The sequence below is a fragment of the Coregonus clupeaformis genome, chromosome 3, assembly GCF_020615455.1.
Source record: "Coregonus clupeaformis isolate EN_2021a chromosome 3, ASM2061545v1, whole genome shotgun sequence".
NCBI lineage: Eukaryota > Metazoa > Chordata > Actinopteri > Salmoniformes > Salmonidae > Coregonus > Coregonus clupeaformis.
The window spans coordinates 12,857,337-12,875,275 of NC_059194.1; the positions used below are offsets into that span (position 1 = coordinate 12,857,337).

Consider the following 17,939-nt stretch of genomic DNA (forward strand, 5'->3'; position numbering starts at 1 on the left):
ATAAATAAATAAATAAAATAAATAAATAAACATCACTTTTTGTATACGTTGGGGTCGCAAAAATGTATTGATATCAAAATGGGGTCGCAGGCCAAAAAAGATTGGGAACCCCTGGTGTACTCTATATTTGCTGTACTCACCATGAAGAGGGTACGGAAGGAGGCCAGGTCACCGAAGAAGTCCTCAACGCTGAGGACGTGGGGATCGAAGGCGTAGTAGCTGCCTAGGCTCTCGTATAGCTTCTGCATGTTCTTGTGCATGGTGGACAGCTTCTCATATTGCTCCCGTGAATGTTTGGAGAAGCCGTGAGGGAAGTACAGTCAAGGAAATAAACATTTTGTTTGATCAATGGTACTGGTTAGACCTGGGTTTCAAACACTTGAAAAATAGATTCAAATACTTTATCTGTGTCTGTTTGGGCTTGCCTTGCTCAATAAACCAATAGAACAGTCCCAAAACTGTAAACCACACCCACCTGGCACTCCAGGCATATTCTGGCACTCCAGGCAAACACTCAAAGTATTTGAAAATAATTTTCAAGTATTTGAACCCAGGTCGGGTACTGGTATGACATCACGAAAATGATACTACTTAACACTTTGTCACCATGCTGTTTGATGTCACACAACAATAGACAGTCATCATTGAGCTAGTTATCAAACCACCACCTCACTTCATTCACTCTTTTGTAAACCCACCCACACACACACACACTGAGAACGCAAACCAAAGATGCTGAAAAAAACATCACTTTTCAGGGAGAGGTCGGAGAAACTAATGTGTGTTTCAATAACCTCTCCAACTTACTTTGGAGTCATTGGCACCATGGGCTAATAGCGCGCAGCCCGGGAGTAATGGAAATGTATTTTGTAGTCGGCCGCGACACAGATGGCTGTTGGAATAGCTGATTGCAGTCATTGTTCTATTGTTTCTCCCAACAACAGCGGGGTCAGTTTGTCTTGAAACGCGGCCCACGCCACACTATGTAATTTACTGAGCAGATAAAGCACTTTCTACTGGGTGAATGGCTATTGACAGCTGCTGTCCATGCAGTATTATCCCAGAGGACCACATGGAGACCAGACACTGGTCATAGACTCTGGTTGTTCTGCCACAAACACAGACGGACACACACACAGTGTGACAGTGTGTGAGATGAGGAGAAAAACACACCTCTATTGAACACACCGTGCAAAACAACTCTCAGCAGGCATGGAAAGCCACACACACAGCAGTGTGACGGGACACACACACCACGATGGTTTTCTACCTAACTCGCCTCAGCCTCACTGTTCAGGTCACTGTCAGCAACACACGATCACACTGAGGATTATTGGACAAGGCAGCATCCAACACCACCACTGTTCTATCCATCACATACATAATCCTTAATCTATCTACCTGTATATTCCGATTTATGCATTTCTGCATCTGTCCAAGGCTGTCTAAAGCTGTCCAAGGCTGTCTATAGGCCTATGGGCTGGGCTGTGGATCTATGGATGGGGCTGGTGTGTATGTGGTCTATCAGGGGTTCTTATGGAGGATCCTATGGAGGTGTGCTGGCTGATGTGGGGCCTTGCTACAGCCGTGTCCTGGCCGACGTTGGGTCCAGCTGAGCGGGGATGAAAGCAGGGCCGGCGGGAGGCGAGACAAGCTGGATTAGCGCTCAGCGGGTCAGTGTTTACCAGACCTCAACAGCAGCACTGGCAGTGACCAACACTACGGCCCCCACAGGCCTGGTCATGCTAGATTTATCTGGCTGATAGATGTGTCTTTATCTCTCTCTTCATCCCCCTTTCTCTCTTTCTGTCACACTGTCTATCTCGTTTACTCTCCCTTTTTCTCTCTCTGTCTGTCACTCACCATTTCTCTCTCTCTCTCTGTCACTCACCATTTCTCTCTCTCTCTCTGTCACTCACCATTTCTCTCTCTCTGTCTGTCACTCTCCATTTCTCTCTCTCTGTCTGTCACTCACCATCTCTCTCTCTCTCTCTCTCTCTCTCTCTGTCACTCACCATTTCTCTCTCTCTCTGTCACTCACCATTTCTCTCTCTCTGTCTGTCACTCACCATTTCTCTCTCTCTCTGTCTGTCACTCACCATTTCTCTCTCTCTCTGTCTGTCACTCACCATTTCTCTCTCTCTGTCTGTCTGTCACTCACCATTTCTCTCTCTCTCTCTGTCACTCTCCCTTCATCTCTCTCTGTCTGTCACTCTCCATTTCTCTCTCTCTCTCTCTCTCTCTCTCTCTCTCTCTCTCTCTCTCTCTCTCTCTCTCTCTCTCATTCACCATTCTATCTCTCTGTCTGTCACTCTCCATTTCTCTCTGTCTGTCACTCTCCATATCTCTCTCTCTCTGTCTGTCACTCTCCCTTTCTCTCTCTCTGTCAATCACCATTTCTCTCTCTCTCTGTGTTCCTCTCTTTCTTTTTATCCATTTATTTTTCTCTCTCTTTCTCCCTCTCCCACCAGCTCCCCTTAAAGACCTAAAGACTTGGATGGAAGGGTGTTTACATCAAACCTTGTTTCCACACATCCAATCTTTCAAAGACACCAACTTTCAACAAAGTTATACAGTGGTTCTACCTCTCGCCCATTAAGGTCTGACTAAACCACATTAAAGTCCTTCTAAACCACATTAAAGTCCTTCTAAACCACCATAAGGTCCTGTTAAACCACACTATGGTCCTGCTTAACCAATGTTCGTGAATATTTCACTCCCATTCACCAGCACTTTTAGTGTCACGCGATAATGAGCCCAAATATTCCATCAAATCCACAATTATGCCAGGTTTGAGTGTTTCACACAAACACTCCCACTCACTTTGTCATATGATTCTAGCTTAATGTTCAACCTAATAGTGCTTATACAATCCAGGTTATGCAAGCTTAGTTACAAAATACAGGATACTACTGTTATTACAATATTATTATGATATACAGTACTCATTCCAGGGTTTTTCTTTATTTTTATTATTTTATCATTGTAGAATAATAGTGAAGACATCAAAACTATGAAGTAACACATATCAAATCAAATCAAAATGTATTTGTCACTTGCGCCGAATACAGCAGGTGTAGACCTTACATGGAATAATGTAGTAACCAAAAAAGTGTTAAACAAATCAAAATATATTTTATATTTCAGATTCTTCAAATAGCCACCATTTGCCTTGATGACAGCTTTGCACAATCTTGGCATCTTTGATTTGTTTAACACTTTTTTGTTTACTATATGATTCCATATGTGCTATTTCATAGTTTTGATGTCTTCACTATTATTCTATAATTTAAACTTTTGACTGGTAGTGTATTTTAACAAAAGAGTGCGATGGAGAGGAGTCATCAATGGCCTATGCTCCCTGGGGAGAGACAGGCTGAAGTAAGTAAGTATTGGGGATGAGAAGTGGTGAATGGATGATGCAAGGAGGTAAGTCAAAATTCAGTTAACTGTGCTTGTGCTGCTTACTTGGCTGTGCTGTGGTGGAGCATGCATTCTGTGCCGTTTGCTGTTTAGCATGAGTGACTGGGCCTCGGTACACTGGGGTAATTGTTTCAGAGCAGTGAAGGGATGCTGTCTGTCTGCTGTCTGTCTGTCTGCCTGGCTGTCTCTCAGTCCGTCTGTGGACTGATGTGAGGCTCCTGTTATTTCGACATTAAATCCATGTCATATTGACAGTATCTGACACCAGACTGTCCTTCAGCAGTGTTAGCATGCAGCCTTTTCAAACGGCATCTCTCAATTTCTGATCCAGTCTCTCTGTCAGTCTACTATTCTCTTTCTTCCTCTCTGCTGCTCTCTTCTCTTCCATTGTGCTGCTTTTTTTCTTTCTACTTTTTTTGCTATTTCCCCATTCTCTCTATCTCAAACACACACACACACACACACACACACACACACACACACACACACACACACACACACACACACACAATCTCTGTCTTTCTTCCCTGTCTCCCTCCTCCATATCGTCCCCTACTCAGAGCGAGAGAAGAAACTTTCAGAAGTGCTCTCAGCGCTGCGCCTGTTGCCTTCGTCACCTTGGCTACAAAAAGCTCTGAGCGGAAAGACAAAGAAGGGTCACAAGGTAAAGCATAACGCAGTCTCCTCTGGCTCTCTGCCTGTTTGTCAGGCTCCTCTGGCTCTCTGCCTGTTTGTCTGTCTCTTCTGGCTCTCTGCCTGTTTGTCTGTCTCCTCTGGCTCTCTGCATGTTTGTCAGTCTCCTCTGCCTTTCTGCCTCTTTGTCAGCGTCCTCTGGTTCTCTGCCTGTTTGTCAGTCTCCTCTGGTTCTCTGCCTGTTTGTCAGCGTCCTCTGGTTCTCTGCCTGTTTGTCAGTCTCCTCTGGTTCTCTGCCTGTTTGTCAGCCTCCTCTGGCTCTCTGCCTGTTTGTCTCCTCTCCCTCCCTCCCTCCTCTCTCTCTCCACCAGCTGTCCTCAAAGGAGGAAAGGAAAGGCTGCATTTCCTCTGCACTGCACTGTCATTGTTATGGAGTTTGAGTGGGCTGTTAAAAGGGATGTAGTATGGATAAATCTATGGATGTATGTACTGGCTATTAGACTGTCCAGTACTCAGAATATTAAATCACCATTTAGATTCCTAGAACAATATAGTAGTTGTGTACCATCTTTGCCTGCACTGTGCAATATCCCTTACTTACATAATGTGGACAATCCTAACTGATCCTTACTGAGTTATCAACTCAAGAGGCTTGTCAGCTATTTATTTTAAATATCAAATCATTGTTGGATTCTTAACAACATTCCGCCTAGTAGAGACCTGTGTTCTGTCATAGTCAGTCTGAGCCCACCATCCCTCCACTCTCAGCCAGTCTGAGCCCACCATCCCTCCACTCTCAGCCAGTCTGAGCCGACCATCCCTCCACTCTCAGCCAGTCTGAGCCCACCATCCCTCCACTCTCAGCCAGTCTGAGCCGACCATCCCTCCACTCTCAGTCCGTCTGAGCCCACCTCTCTGTGTCAGTCCCTGTCTCGCCTCTCTCTCCCTCCTCCCTCCACCTCAGCACTACCAGGTCACATCCCATCCCATGAGTAGGCCCGGGCGCTAATACCCTGTGACAGCCTCTGCGGTCTCTGCCACAGCCCGTCACAGGGGGCTGCCAGTCTGCGCCAGCTAATGTGTGGCCTCCCATTCTGTCCTGCATAAAACACAATACAACACAACAGGCTGGTACTAGCTGGCACCTGGTGCCACCACGGCCATACCTGCCTCAACCCAATGCTGCTGTCCAAGGGACATGTCCTGAAATGTGGGGCCATGGCAATAGTTTGGAACATGGCTTACGGTGCCGCTCACACTCTCCCCTCCCTCTCTCCATCACTCTCTGTCACCCTCCTTTTCTATCACTTTGCTGCTCAGCCGGATGGGCTGTGTCCAGTCTACTTGTCATTTGGTTCACAGGCCCCTGGCAGTGGACAGAGGGACAGAGAGGATAAAGAAGCCTCAGAGCCTGGGTAGAAAAAGCTTTGGCTTACTGCGGAGCCTCCAGAGTACCAGAGTCCAACAGACACATGAAAAAGCATTAAATAAACATTAATGGAACTGGGTTAGTGGAGATTTATTAAGAGGGCTTTTTTAACCCCTCGCCGTCGAGAGTGACGCACGCCATTTGAATAACTCTCACATGCACACAGGTAAACAAACAAGGTAATTTATTGCTGTCCTCATCAGTGGCCATTGTGAAAATCTATTTTTACGTTGTTTTTCCCGGGGAAATGTGTGTTTTTATTTTTTGAGGGTTTATGACGAGACAGAGAGATTGAGCACTTTACTTTCAGGCTACAGTAAGTCTGACTTGGATCCGATTTTTATGTCACTTTGCCGTGTGCTAAAAATTAGGCCTTAATCGTGGCTTAGTGATGTTGAATATACCCTTGGCCAATGGTAAATACACTGATAAAATGTGACTGATTAAACAGTACACACAGTAACGAGGACAACTCTGTTTCATAAGCTCGGAGTTCAGGTCTGGGAAGTTTGTGACAGCAGACCAGTAGATAAAAATTGAAAAGAAGAGGTCAGATACAGATTGATTCCCAGAATTGTTCCTCATTTTGAAAACTTTGTGCACCCAATGTTCTGACAGAGTTGTCTGACGGACTAGCAGTGCAGAACTGTATCAAGAACGTGGTAGGTAATAAATATATGTGAAAGTCTGTTTTAAAATATATAAAGTGCATTCGGAAATATTCAGACCACTTCCCTTTTTCCAAATTTGGATTTATTCTAAAATTGATTAAATATTTTTTTCCCTCATCAATCTACACACAATACCCCATAATGACAAAGCGAAACAATGCTTTGCCTGTTTTACTAAAGGTAGACTAACAGAATGCTTTGCCTGTTTTACTAAAGGTACAGTGGGAAAAAAAAATATTTAGTCAGCCACCAATTGTGCAAGTTCTCCCACTTAAAAAGATGAGAGAGGCCTGTAATTTTCATCATAGGTACACGTCAACTATGACAGACAAAATGAGAAAAAAAATCCAGAAAATCACATTGTAGGATTTTTAATGAATTTATTTGCAAATTATGGTGGAAAATAAGTATTTGGTCAATTACAAAAGTTTCTCAATACTTTGTTATATACCCTTTGCTGACAATGTCACAGGTCAAACGTTTTCTGTAAGTCTTCACAAGGTTTTCACACACTGTTGCTGGTATTTTGGCCCATTCCTCCATGCAGATCTCCTTTAGAGCAGTGATGTTTTGGGGCTGTCGCTGGGCAACACAGACTTTCAACTCCCTCCAAAGATTTTCTATGGGGTTGAGATCTGGAGACTGGCTAGGCCACTCCAGGACCTTGAAATGCTTCTTACGAAGCCACTCCTTCGTTGCCCGGGCGGTGTGTTTGGGATCATTGTCATGCTGAAAGACCCAGCCACGTTTCATCTTCAATGCCCTTGCTGATGGAAGGAGGTTTTCACTCAAAATCTCACGATACATGGCCCCATTCATTCTTTCCTTTACACGGATCAGTCGTCTGGTCCCTTTGCAGAAAAACAGTCCCAAAGCATGATGTTTCCACCCCCATGCTTCACAGTAGGTATGGTGTTCTTTGGATGCAACTCAGCATTCTTTGTCCTCCAAACACGACGAGTTGAGTTTTTACCAAAAAGTTCTATTTTGGTTTCATCTGACCATCTGACATTCTCCCAATCCTCTTCTGGATCATCCAAATGCACTCTAGCAAACTTCAGACTGGCCTGGACATGTACTGGCTTAAGCAGGGGGACACGTCTGGCACTGCAGGATTTGAGTCCCTGGCGGCGTAGTGTGTTACTGATGGTAGGCTTTGTTACTTTGGTCCCAGCTCTCTGCAGGTCATTCACTAGGTCCCCCCGTGTGGTTCTGCGATTTTTGCTCACCGTTCTTGTGATCATTTTGACCCCACGGGGTGATATCTTGCGTGGAGCCCCAGATCGAGGGAGATTATCAGTGGTCTTGTATGTCTTCCATTTCCTAATAATTGCTCCCACAGTTGATTTCTTCAAACCAAGCTGCTTACCTATTGCAGATTCAGTCTTCCCAGCCTGGTGCAGGTCTACAATTTTGTTTCTGGTGTCCTTTGACAGCTCTTTGGTCTTGGCCATAGTGGAGTTTGGAGTGTGACTGTTTGAGGTTGTGGACAGGTGTCTTTTATACTGATAACAAGTTCAAACAGGTGCCATTAATACAGTTAACGAGTGGAGGACAGAGGAGCCTCTTAAAGAGGAAGTTACAGGTCTGTGAGAGACATAAATCTTGCTTGTTTGTAGGTGACCAAATACTTATTTTCCACCATAATTTGCAAATAAATTCATAAAAAATCCTACAATGGGATTTTATGGATTTTTTTTTCTCAATATGTCTGTCATAGTTGATGTGTACCTATGATGAAAATTACTCTCTCATCTTTTTAAGTGGGAGAACTTGCACAATTGGTGGCTGACTAAATACTTTTTTTCCCCACTGTAGAATAACAGAATGCTTTTCCTGTTTTACTAAAGGTAGACTAACACAATGCTTTGCCTGTTTTACTAAAGGTAGACTAACACTAAGCACACAGCCAAGACAATGCAGGAGTGGCCTCGGGACAAGTCTCTGAATGTCCTTGAGTGGCCCATCCAGAGCCCGGACTTGAACCCAATCGAACATCTCTGGAGAGACCTGAAAATAGCTGTACAGCGACGCTCCCCAGTCAACCTGACAGAGCTTGAGAGGATCTGCAGAGTTCCAAGCTTGTAGCGTCATACCCAAGAAGACTCAAGGCTGTAATCACTGCCAAAGGTGCTTCAACAAAGTACTGTGTAAAGGGTCTGAATACTTATGTAAATGTGATATTTCCGGGGTTTTTAAAATAACACATTGGCAAAAATTTCTAAAAACCTGTTTTTGCTTTGTCATTATGGGGTATTGTGTGTAGATTTATGAGCGGGGAAAAAAACAATTTAATCTATTTTAGAATAAGGCTGTAACGTAACAAAATGAGAGAAAGGGATCTGAATACTTTCCAAATGCACTGTATACTCTATGCTGGCTCTTTAACATTTGTCACAAAGTGCTTTACATTAACCCTGCCTACATTAATCCTGCCTAAATTAACCCTGCCAAAGAGGAAGCAGCAGCACAGTTGCAAAAACAACAACAGGAAAAACTCCTTATAAGGAAGAAACCTGGAGAGAGAGCAGACTCAGAAGATCTGCCTATCCTCAACTGTCTGAATGTATACTTCTAGTCAATAACAACCATAATACTTCTCCAACTATCAAAAAATCAATTTGATTGTAGGAAAAATTGTTTGTTGTGCCCATGAAAAGAACAAAAGTCGGGTTCATTTCACACAGTGAAAGTAATTATATTTGTACCAAATGAAATGCCACAGCGCCGCAAAACTCTTTGAAAATTGATGGACGTTGTCCAAAGTAATTAACACAACAATTTGGATGGGCTCAACAACATGCCATAGACAAACTATTTCTTCCTCATTCTCATTCATATTGATGTCTTGTCTTCTTATCACTTTCTTTGTCTCTCTCTCTCTTTCTTCTCTCTCTTTCCCTCTCTGCCTCTCTATCACTCCCTCCCTCTCCATTATTCTTTCTCCATAAGTATCTCTCTATCTTTGTCTGTGTGTGGCTCTCTCTCTCTCTCTCAAATTGGAACTTGATAGTGAATAATCAGACATAGGGTGTTAGGTCAGTGAGGATGGCTTAACAAGAAAAACTTCCAAAATGATTAATTCACTTTAATCCATTGTACAGGATACGAACAGGTGACTGATGTTTTGACGTCAAGCTGACATCTTCCTCAGAGTGACCTGACCATTGCACTTAGCTCCTACTTATAGCCTAGTGTTAGGTCAGTGTGGGTTAAGTATGGAATGATTGAGTTGGAACCCTATTCCCTTCATAGTGCACATAAGAAAGTAGTGCACTATGAAGGGACTAGGGTGCCATTTGGGACAATAACTAGTGATTATGACGAGAAGTCAGAGAAAAACAGAGAAACTAAAATGCACATGGATATTGGCTCCATTTCAAATAACTTCATAAAGCACAGTTACGTGTTTATACAGTGAATGCAATGAATGTAGACTGTGATAGAACTGCTTAATGCTGATTTGCAAATGTTGAACTTGACTGGGAAAGATGCAGGTTTACCATCGATTAATTCACAGGAAATGTTAAATGACAAGACGGTACTGAACACACAGGAATAGGAGATAGTGTTGAGTACTGGTGAAAATGTGTATAAAGCCTGAGCTGGATCTGTCATCTACAACAGTATAACACACACACACACAGAGAATTAAATGGGAATAGGTTTCTACATTGGTCTGTCAGGTTATCTCTGAGTAAGGCTGGCAGCTGAATGCAGATCAGTGCGTCTGTCAATGTATCAAGTGCATACACTGAAAGGATAGGCCTGTTGTCAGTGGTTAAATACATATCTTCTTCCCCCGACAACGAGTCATGACCTTCTCTCACTCTCCATCATCAACAGTGAGACCGTCTCCCTCCTCCACATCATTTAAAAAATGAAAAGGCAGATTCAGCGTCCATTTTACTGTCAATTTATTCTGCTATGCCCACCGCTGAAATATTAATGTGTGCGGAGACGAAGGGCGAGTTAGCCTCACTTGAGTATTCACAGCTCCTCGCTTGCACCCAGCTGTTGTTGCAACAACTCAATGAGCGGAGTGATCACAACGTGATGTAATGACAACTGAAATGGATTGGAACTGGATAGTGAACAATCAGCCATAGGGTGTTAGGTCAGTGTGGGTTAACTATTAAATGATTGAGTTGGTCAGCAGAAATAATTGTGCCATTCACAGACATCCAAGATGGATCCTAGCAAGCTGTGTGTACAGCATAAACAGACAGGGTTACAGGGAGAGAGGGAGACAGGGAGACGGTGAGACAGGGAGACGATGAAACAGGGAGACTGGGAGACTGGGAGACAGGACAAGTGCATGCATACAGTGCCTTCGGAAAGTATTCAGACCCCTTGACTTTTTCCACATTTTGTTACGTTATTCTAAAATGGATCAAATTCAATTTTTTCCTCATCAATCTACACACAATTACCTATAATGACAAAATGAAAACATGTTTAAAAAATAAAATAAAATAAATAACAGAAAAAAACATTTACATAAGTATTCAGACCTTTTGCTATGAGACTCAACATTGAGCTCAGGTGCATCCTGTTTCCATTGATCCTACTTGAGATGTTTCTACAACTTGATTGGAGTCTGTGGAAATTTGATTGATTGAACATGATTTGGAAAAGCACACACCTGTATATATAAGGTCCCACAGTTGACAGTGCATGTCAGAGCAAAAACCAAGCCATGAGGTCGAATGAATTGTCCGTAGAGCTCTGAGACAGGATTGTGTCGAGGCACAGATCTGGGGAAGGGTACCAAAACATTTCTGCAGCATTGAAGGTCCCCAAGAACACAGTGGTCTCCATTATTCTTAAATGGAAGAAGTTTGGAACCACCAATACTCTTCCTTGAGCTAGCCGCCTGGCCAAACTGAGCAATCGGGGGAGAAGGGCCTTGATCAGGTAGGTGACCAAGAACCCGATCGTCACTCTGACAGAGCTCCAGTGTTCCTCTGTGGCGATGGGAGAAAGTTCCAGAAGGACAACCATCTCTGCAGCACTCCACCAATCAGGCCTTTATGGTAGAGTGGCCAGACGGAAGACACTCCTCAGTAAAAGGCACATGACAGCCCGCTTGGAGTTTGCTAAAAGGCACCTAAAGACTCTCAGACCATGAGAAACAAGATTCTCTGGTCTGATGACACAAAGTTTGAACTCTTTGGCCTGAATGCCAAGCATCACGTCTGGAGGACACCTGGCACCATCCCTACGTTGAATCATGGTGGTGGCAGCATTATTCTGTGGGGATGTTTTTCAGCAGCAGGGACTGGGAGACCATTCAGGATCGAGGGAAAGATGAACGGAGCAAAGTACAGAGAGATCCTTGATGAAAACCTGCTCCAGAGCGCTCAGGACCTTAGACTGGGGGCAAACACACACCTTCCAACAGGACAATGACCCTAAGCACACAGCCAAGACAACACAGGAGTGGCTTCAGGACAAGTCTATGAATGTCCTTGAGTAGCCCAGCCAGAGCTCGGACTTGAACCCAATCTAATATCTCTGGAGAGACCTGAAAATAGCTGTGCAGTGACGCTCCCCATACAACCTGAAGGAGCTTGAGAGGATCTGCAGAGAAGAATGTGAGAAACTCCCCAAATACAGGAATGCCAAGCTTGTAGCGTCAAACCCAAGAACACTTGAGGCTGTAATCTCTGCCAAAGGTGCTTAAACAAAGTACTGAGTAAAGGGTCTGAATCCTTATGTAAATGTGATATGTCATGCTTTTTCATTATGGGGTATTGTGTGTAGATTGATGAGGGGAAAAAAACAATAGAATAAGGCTGTAACGTAACAAAATGTGGAAAAGGTCAAGGGGTCTGAATACTTTCCAAATGCACTCCCAGTCAAAAGTTTGGACACACATTTTGGAGAATGGCGCCGGAGGGGATGGCTGCCATTTTAAGGGCTCCTAACAAACTGTGCTATTTTATCTGTATTTTTTTTGCATTGTTTGTAACTTATTTTGTACATAAAGTTGCTGCTACCGTCTCTTATGACCGAAAAGAGCTTCTGGACATCAGAGCAGCAATTACTCATCTCGGACTGGACAAAGATTTTTAATGAGTCCGATGCGAAAGATATACTGCTCTCCGGAGACCAGGCCAAAATCCCTGTAATTTGAATGAAAAAAGGATGAGATACAGAGGGAGAAAGTCTGGGTGCCTTGTTAGGATTCGTAGGCTAGTGAGTAAATCACCATTACCATCGGTTCTATTGGCCAACGTGCAATTACTGGAAAACAAACTCGAAGATCTACGTTCGAGACTATCCTACCAACGGGACATTCAAAACTGTAAAACTGAAGCGGATGCTATGCTAGAGGACTGTTTTGCTAGCACAGACTGGAATATGTACCGTGATTCATCCAACGGCAATGAGGAGTATACCACCTCAGTCACCGGCTTCATCAATAAGTGCATTGACAACGTCATCCCCACAGTGACTGCACCGAGCTAAAGGCTAGAGCTGCCACTTTCAAGGAGTGGGACACTAATCCGGACGATTATAAGAAATCCCGCTATGCCCTCAGATGAACCATCAAACAGGCAAAGTGTCAAGACAGGACAAAGAATGAATCCTACTACACCGGCTCTGATGCTCGTCGGATGTGGCAGGGCTTGCAAACTATAACAGACTACAAAGGGAAACCCAGCATCGAGCTGCCCAGTGACGCGAGCCTACCAGACGAGCTAAATGCCTTTTATGCTAGCTTCGAGGCAATCAACACTGAAGAATGCATGAGAGCATCAGCTGTTCCGGACGACTGTGTGATCACGCTCTCTGTAGCCGATGTGAGCAAGACCTTTAAACAGGTCAACATTCACAAGGCCCCACGGATTACCAGGGCGGGTACTCAGAGCATGCGCAGACCAACTGGCAAGCGTCTTCACTGACGTTTTCAACCTCTCCCTGACCAAGTCTGTAATACCCACATGTTTCAAGTAGACCACCATGGTCCCTATGCCCAAGAATGTGAAGGTAACCTGCCTAAATGACTACCGCCTCGTAGCATTCACATCGGTAGCCATGAAGTGCTTTGAAAAGCTGGCCATGGCTCACATCAACACCATCATCCCGGAAACCCTAGATCCACTCCAATTCGCATACCACCCCAACAGATCCACAGATGACGCAATCTCAATCGCACTCCACACTGTCCACATGGACAAAGGGAACACCTATGTGAGAATGCTGTTCATTGACTACATCTCAGCGTTCAACTCCATAGTGCCCACAAAGCTCATCACTAAGCTAAGGACCCTGGGACTAAACACCTCCCTCTGCAACTGGATCCTGGACTTCCTGACGGGCCACCCCCAGGTGGTAAGTGTAGGCAACAACACATCTGCACGCTGATCCTCAACACCAGGGCCCCTCAGGGGTGCATGCTTAGTCCCCTCCTGTACTCCCTGTTCACCCATGACTGCGTGGCCAAGCACGACTCCAACACCATCATTAAGTTTGCTGATGACACTATAGTGGTAGGCCTGATCACCGACAACGATGAGACAGCCTATAGGCAGGTCAGAAACCTGGAAATGTGGTGCCAGGACAACAACCTCTCCCTCAATGTGAGCAAGACAAAGGAGATGATCGTGGACTACAGGAAAACGAGGGCCGGAAAGGCCTCCATTAACATCGACGGGCCTGTAGTGGAGCGTGTCGAGAGCTTCAAGTTCCTTGGTGTCCACATCACCAACAAACTATCATGGTCCAAACACACCAAGACAGTCGTGACAAGGGGGCATGACAACACCTTTTACCCTCAGGAGACTGAAAAGATTTGGCATGGATCCCCAGATCCTCAAAAAGTTATACAGCTGCACCATCGAGAGCATCCTGACCGGTTGCATCACCGCCTGGTATGAAAACTGCTCGGCATCCGACCGTAAGGTGCTACAGAGGGTAGTGCGTATGGCCCAATACATCGATGGGGCGAAGATTCCAGCTAACCATAACCTATATACTAGGCGGTGTCAGAGGAAGGCCCCAAAAATTGTCAAAGACTCCAGTCACCCAAGTCATAGACCGTTCTTTCTGCTACCACACGGCAAGCGGTACCGGAGCACCAAGTCTAGGTCCAAAAGACTCCTTAACAGCTTCTACCCCCAAGCTTTAAGACTGCTGAACTATTAATCAAATGGCCACTCTGACTATTTACATTGACACCTCCCCTTTGTTTTTACACTGCTGCTACTCACTTTACCACAACCTACATCTACAAACTAACTCGACTAACTGCACCCCCTTGAGTCGTTATTTTATTGTGTTACTTTTATTTTTTAATTTAGTGTATTTAGCAAATATTTTCTTAACTATATTTCTTGAACTGCATTGTTGGTTAAGGGCTTGTACATTGCCTTGCGAAAGTATTCATCCCTCTTGGCATTTTTCCTATTTTGTTGCATTACACAACCTGTAATTTAAATTTATTTTTATTTGGATTTCATGTAATGGACATACACAAAATAGTCCAAATTGGTGAAGTGAAATGAAAAAAATAACTTGTTTCAAAAATAAGATCTGGTGCAATCAATTACCTTCAGAAGTCACATAATTAGTTAAATAAAGTCCACCTGTGTGCAATCTAAGTGTCACATGATCTGTTACATGATCTCAGTATATATACACCTGTTCTGAAAGGCCCCAGAGTCTGCAACACCACTAAGCAAGGGGCACCACCAAGCAAGCTGCACCATGAAGACCAAGGAGCTCTCCAAACAGGTCAGGGACAAAGTTGTGGATAAGTAAAGATCAGGGTTAGGTTGTAAAAAATATCAAAAACTTTGAACATCCCACGGAGCACCATTAAATCCATTATAAACAAATGGAACAAATATGGCACCACAACAAACTTGCCAAGAGAGGGCCGCCCACCAAAACTCACAGACCAGGCAAGGAGGGCATTTATCAGAGAGGCAACAAAGAGACCAAAAATAATCCTGAAGGAGCTGCAAAGCTCCACAGCGGAGATTGGAGTATCTGTCCATAGGTCCACATTAAGCCGTACACTCCACAGAGCTGGGCTTTATGGAAGAGTGGCCAGAAAAAAGCCATTGCTTAAAAAATAATAATAAGCAAACACATTTGGTGTTCGCCAAAAGACATGTGGGAGACTCCCCAAACATATGGAAGAAGGTACTCTGGTCAGATGAGACTAAAATTGAGTTTTTCGGCCATCAAGGAAAACACTATGTCTGGCACAAACCCAAACTCTCATCACCCTGAGAACACCATCCCCACAGTGAAGCACATGCTGTGGGGATGTTTTTCATCTGCAGGGACTGGGAAACTGGTCAGAATTGAAGGAATGATGGATTGCGCTAAATACAGGGAAATTCTTGAGGGAAACCTGTTTCAGTCTTCCAGAGATTTGAGACTGGGACGGATGTTCACCTTCCAGCAGGACAATGACCCTAAGCATACTGCTAAAGCAACACTCGAGTGGTTTAAGGGGAAACATTTAAATGTCTTGGAATGGCCTAGTCAAAGCCCAGACCTCAATCCAATTGAGAATCTGTTGTATGACTTAAAGATTGCTGTACACCAGCGGAACCCATCCAACTTGAAGAAGCTGGAGCAGTTTTGCCTTGAAGAATGGGCAGAAATCCCAGTGGCTAGATGTGCCAAGTTTATAGAGACATACCCCAAGAGACTTGCAGCTGTAATTGTTGCAAAATGTGGCTCTACAAAGTATTGACTTTGGGGGGGTGAATAATTATGCACGCTCAGGTTTTCTGTTTTTTTGTATTATTTCTTGTTTGTTTCACAATAAAACATATTTTGCATCTTCAAAGTGGTAGGCATGGTGTGTAAATCAAATGATACAAACACCCCAAAAAATCAATTTTAATTCCAGGTTGTAAGGCAACAAAATAGGAAAAATGCCAAGGCAGTGAATACTTTCGCATGCCACTGTAAGTAAGCTTTTCACAGTAAGGTCTACACCTGTTGTATTTGGCGCATGTGACAAATACAATTTTATTTTATTTTATTTGACGTACTCATTCAAAGGTTTTTCTTTCCTGTGGCGGTCCTCATGAGAGCCAGTTTCATCATAGCGCTTGATGGTTTTTGCTCCTGCACTTGAAGAAACTTTCAAAGTTATTGAAATGTTCCATATTGACTGACCTTCATGTCTTAAAGTAATGATGGACTGTCATTTCTCTTTGCTTATTTGAGCTGTTCTTGCCATATTATGGACTTGGTATTTTACCAAATAGGGCTATCTTCTGTATACCACCCCTACCTTGTCACAACACAACTGATTGGCTCAAACACATTAAGAAGGAAATAAATTCCACAAATTAACTTTTAAGAAGGCACACCTGTTAATTGAAATGCATTCCAGGTGACTACCTCATGAAGCTGGTTGAGAGAATGCCAAGCGTGTGCAAAGCTGTCATCAAGGCAAAGGGTGGCTACTTTAAATAATCTCAAATATAAAATATATTTTAATTTGTTTAACACTTTTTTGGTTACTACGTGATTCCATATGTGTTATTCCATAATTCTGATGTCTTCACTATTATTCTACAATGTAGAAAATAGTAAAACTAAAGAAAAAACCCTGGAATGAGTAGGTGTGTCCAAACTTTTGACTGGTACTGTATGTAGAGACACCCACACGTACACAAACAAATATGTACTGTATATAACATGTATCAAAAACATGCAATCATATCTGCCTATGTCCAGTGGTAAATGTACTGTATCTACCATGCCTATCTCCAGTGGTAAATGTAACTACCATGCCTATTTCCAGTGGTAAATGTAACTACCATGCCTATTTCCAGTGGTAAATGTATCTTCCATGTCTATTTCCAGTGGTAAATGTATCTAACATGCCTATCTCCAGTGGTAAATGTACTGTATCTACCATGCCTATCTCCAGTGGTAAATGTATCTACCATGCCTATTTCCAGTGGTAAATGTACTGTATCTACCATGCCTATCTCCAGTGGTAAATGTACTGTATCTACCATGTCTATCTCCAGTGGTAAATGTACTGTATCTACCATGCCTATCTCCAGTGGTAAATGTACTGTATCTACCATGCCTATCTCCAGTGGTAAATGTAACTACCATGCCTATTTCCAGTGGTAAATGTATCTTCCATGCCTATTTCCAGTGGTAAATGTATCTAACATGCCTATCTCCAGTGGTAAATGTACTGTATCTACCATGCCTATCTCCAGTGGTAAATGTACTGTATCTACCATGCCTATCTCCAGTGGTAAATGTACTGTATCTACCATGTCTATCTCCAGTGGTAAATGCAGACACAAACACTTATTTGTGTGTCACATGTACTGTATAATAAAGGTGTCATCATATTTCTTATGCCTTTTCTGGTGGAACACACACACCACACACACACACTCACACTTACAAAAACATGCTTATCAAATGTATTACATAAGATGTGTCATCCATCGTCTCATTCATGTCCTATTTCTAGAGCAGAAGCCTAATGTCACCCTGCTCGTCCCACGCTGTGTTCCTTGTGTCATCTCCCTTCAGTGAAAACATGACAATGCAGATCTGCCGTGTTTACTTGGTCCCGGCTTCGTCTTGTCAAGTCGAAAAAAGGTCAAACATCTCGTTTCCACTGACGGCTGATCTAATCGGTAAACATTAATTCATAGCTCTCCGCATTACAACCGTAACTCAGAATAGCTCCGTGCAGTGTATCATGGATAGCACTGCACAGTGTATCGTGGATAGATACCAAGACTGGTGACGACAAAGACTGGCATTTGCGT

General features: G+C 43.6%; 1 protein-coding gene across 3 annotated transcripts in view; it reads right to left on the reverse strand.

Moving 5' to 3' along the window:
• LOC121540695 (protein diaphanous homolog 2) overlaps positions 1–17,939 on the reverse strand; it is a 677,119-nt gene that overhangs the window by 157,556 nt on the left and 501,624 nt on the right. For all 3 annotated transcript variants that reach the window (XM_041849734.2, XM_041849750.2, XM_041849742.2), the window contains exon 25: positions 141–305. In XM_041849734.2, the coding sequence (XP_041705668.1) occupies positions 141–305 (165 nt within the window). The remainder of the gene's footprint in view (positions 1–140; positions 306–17,939) is intronic.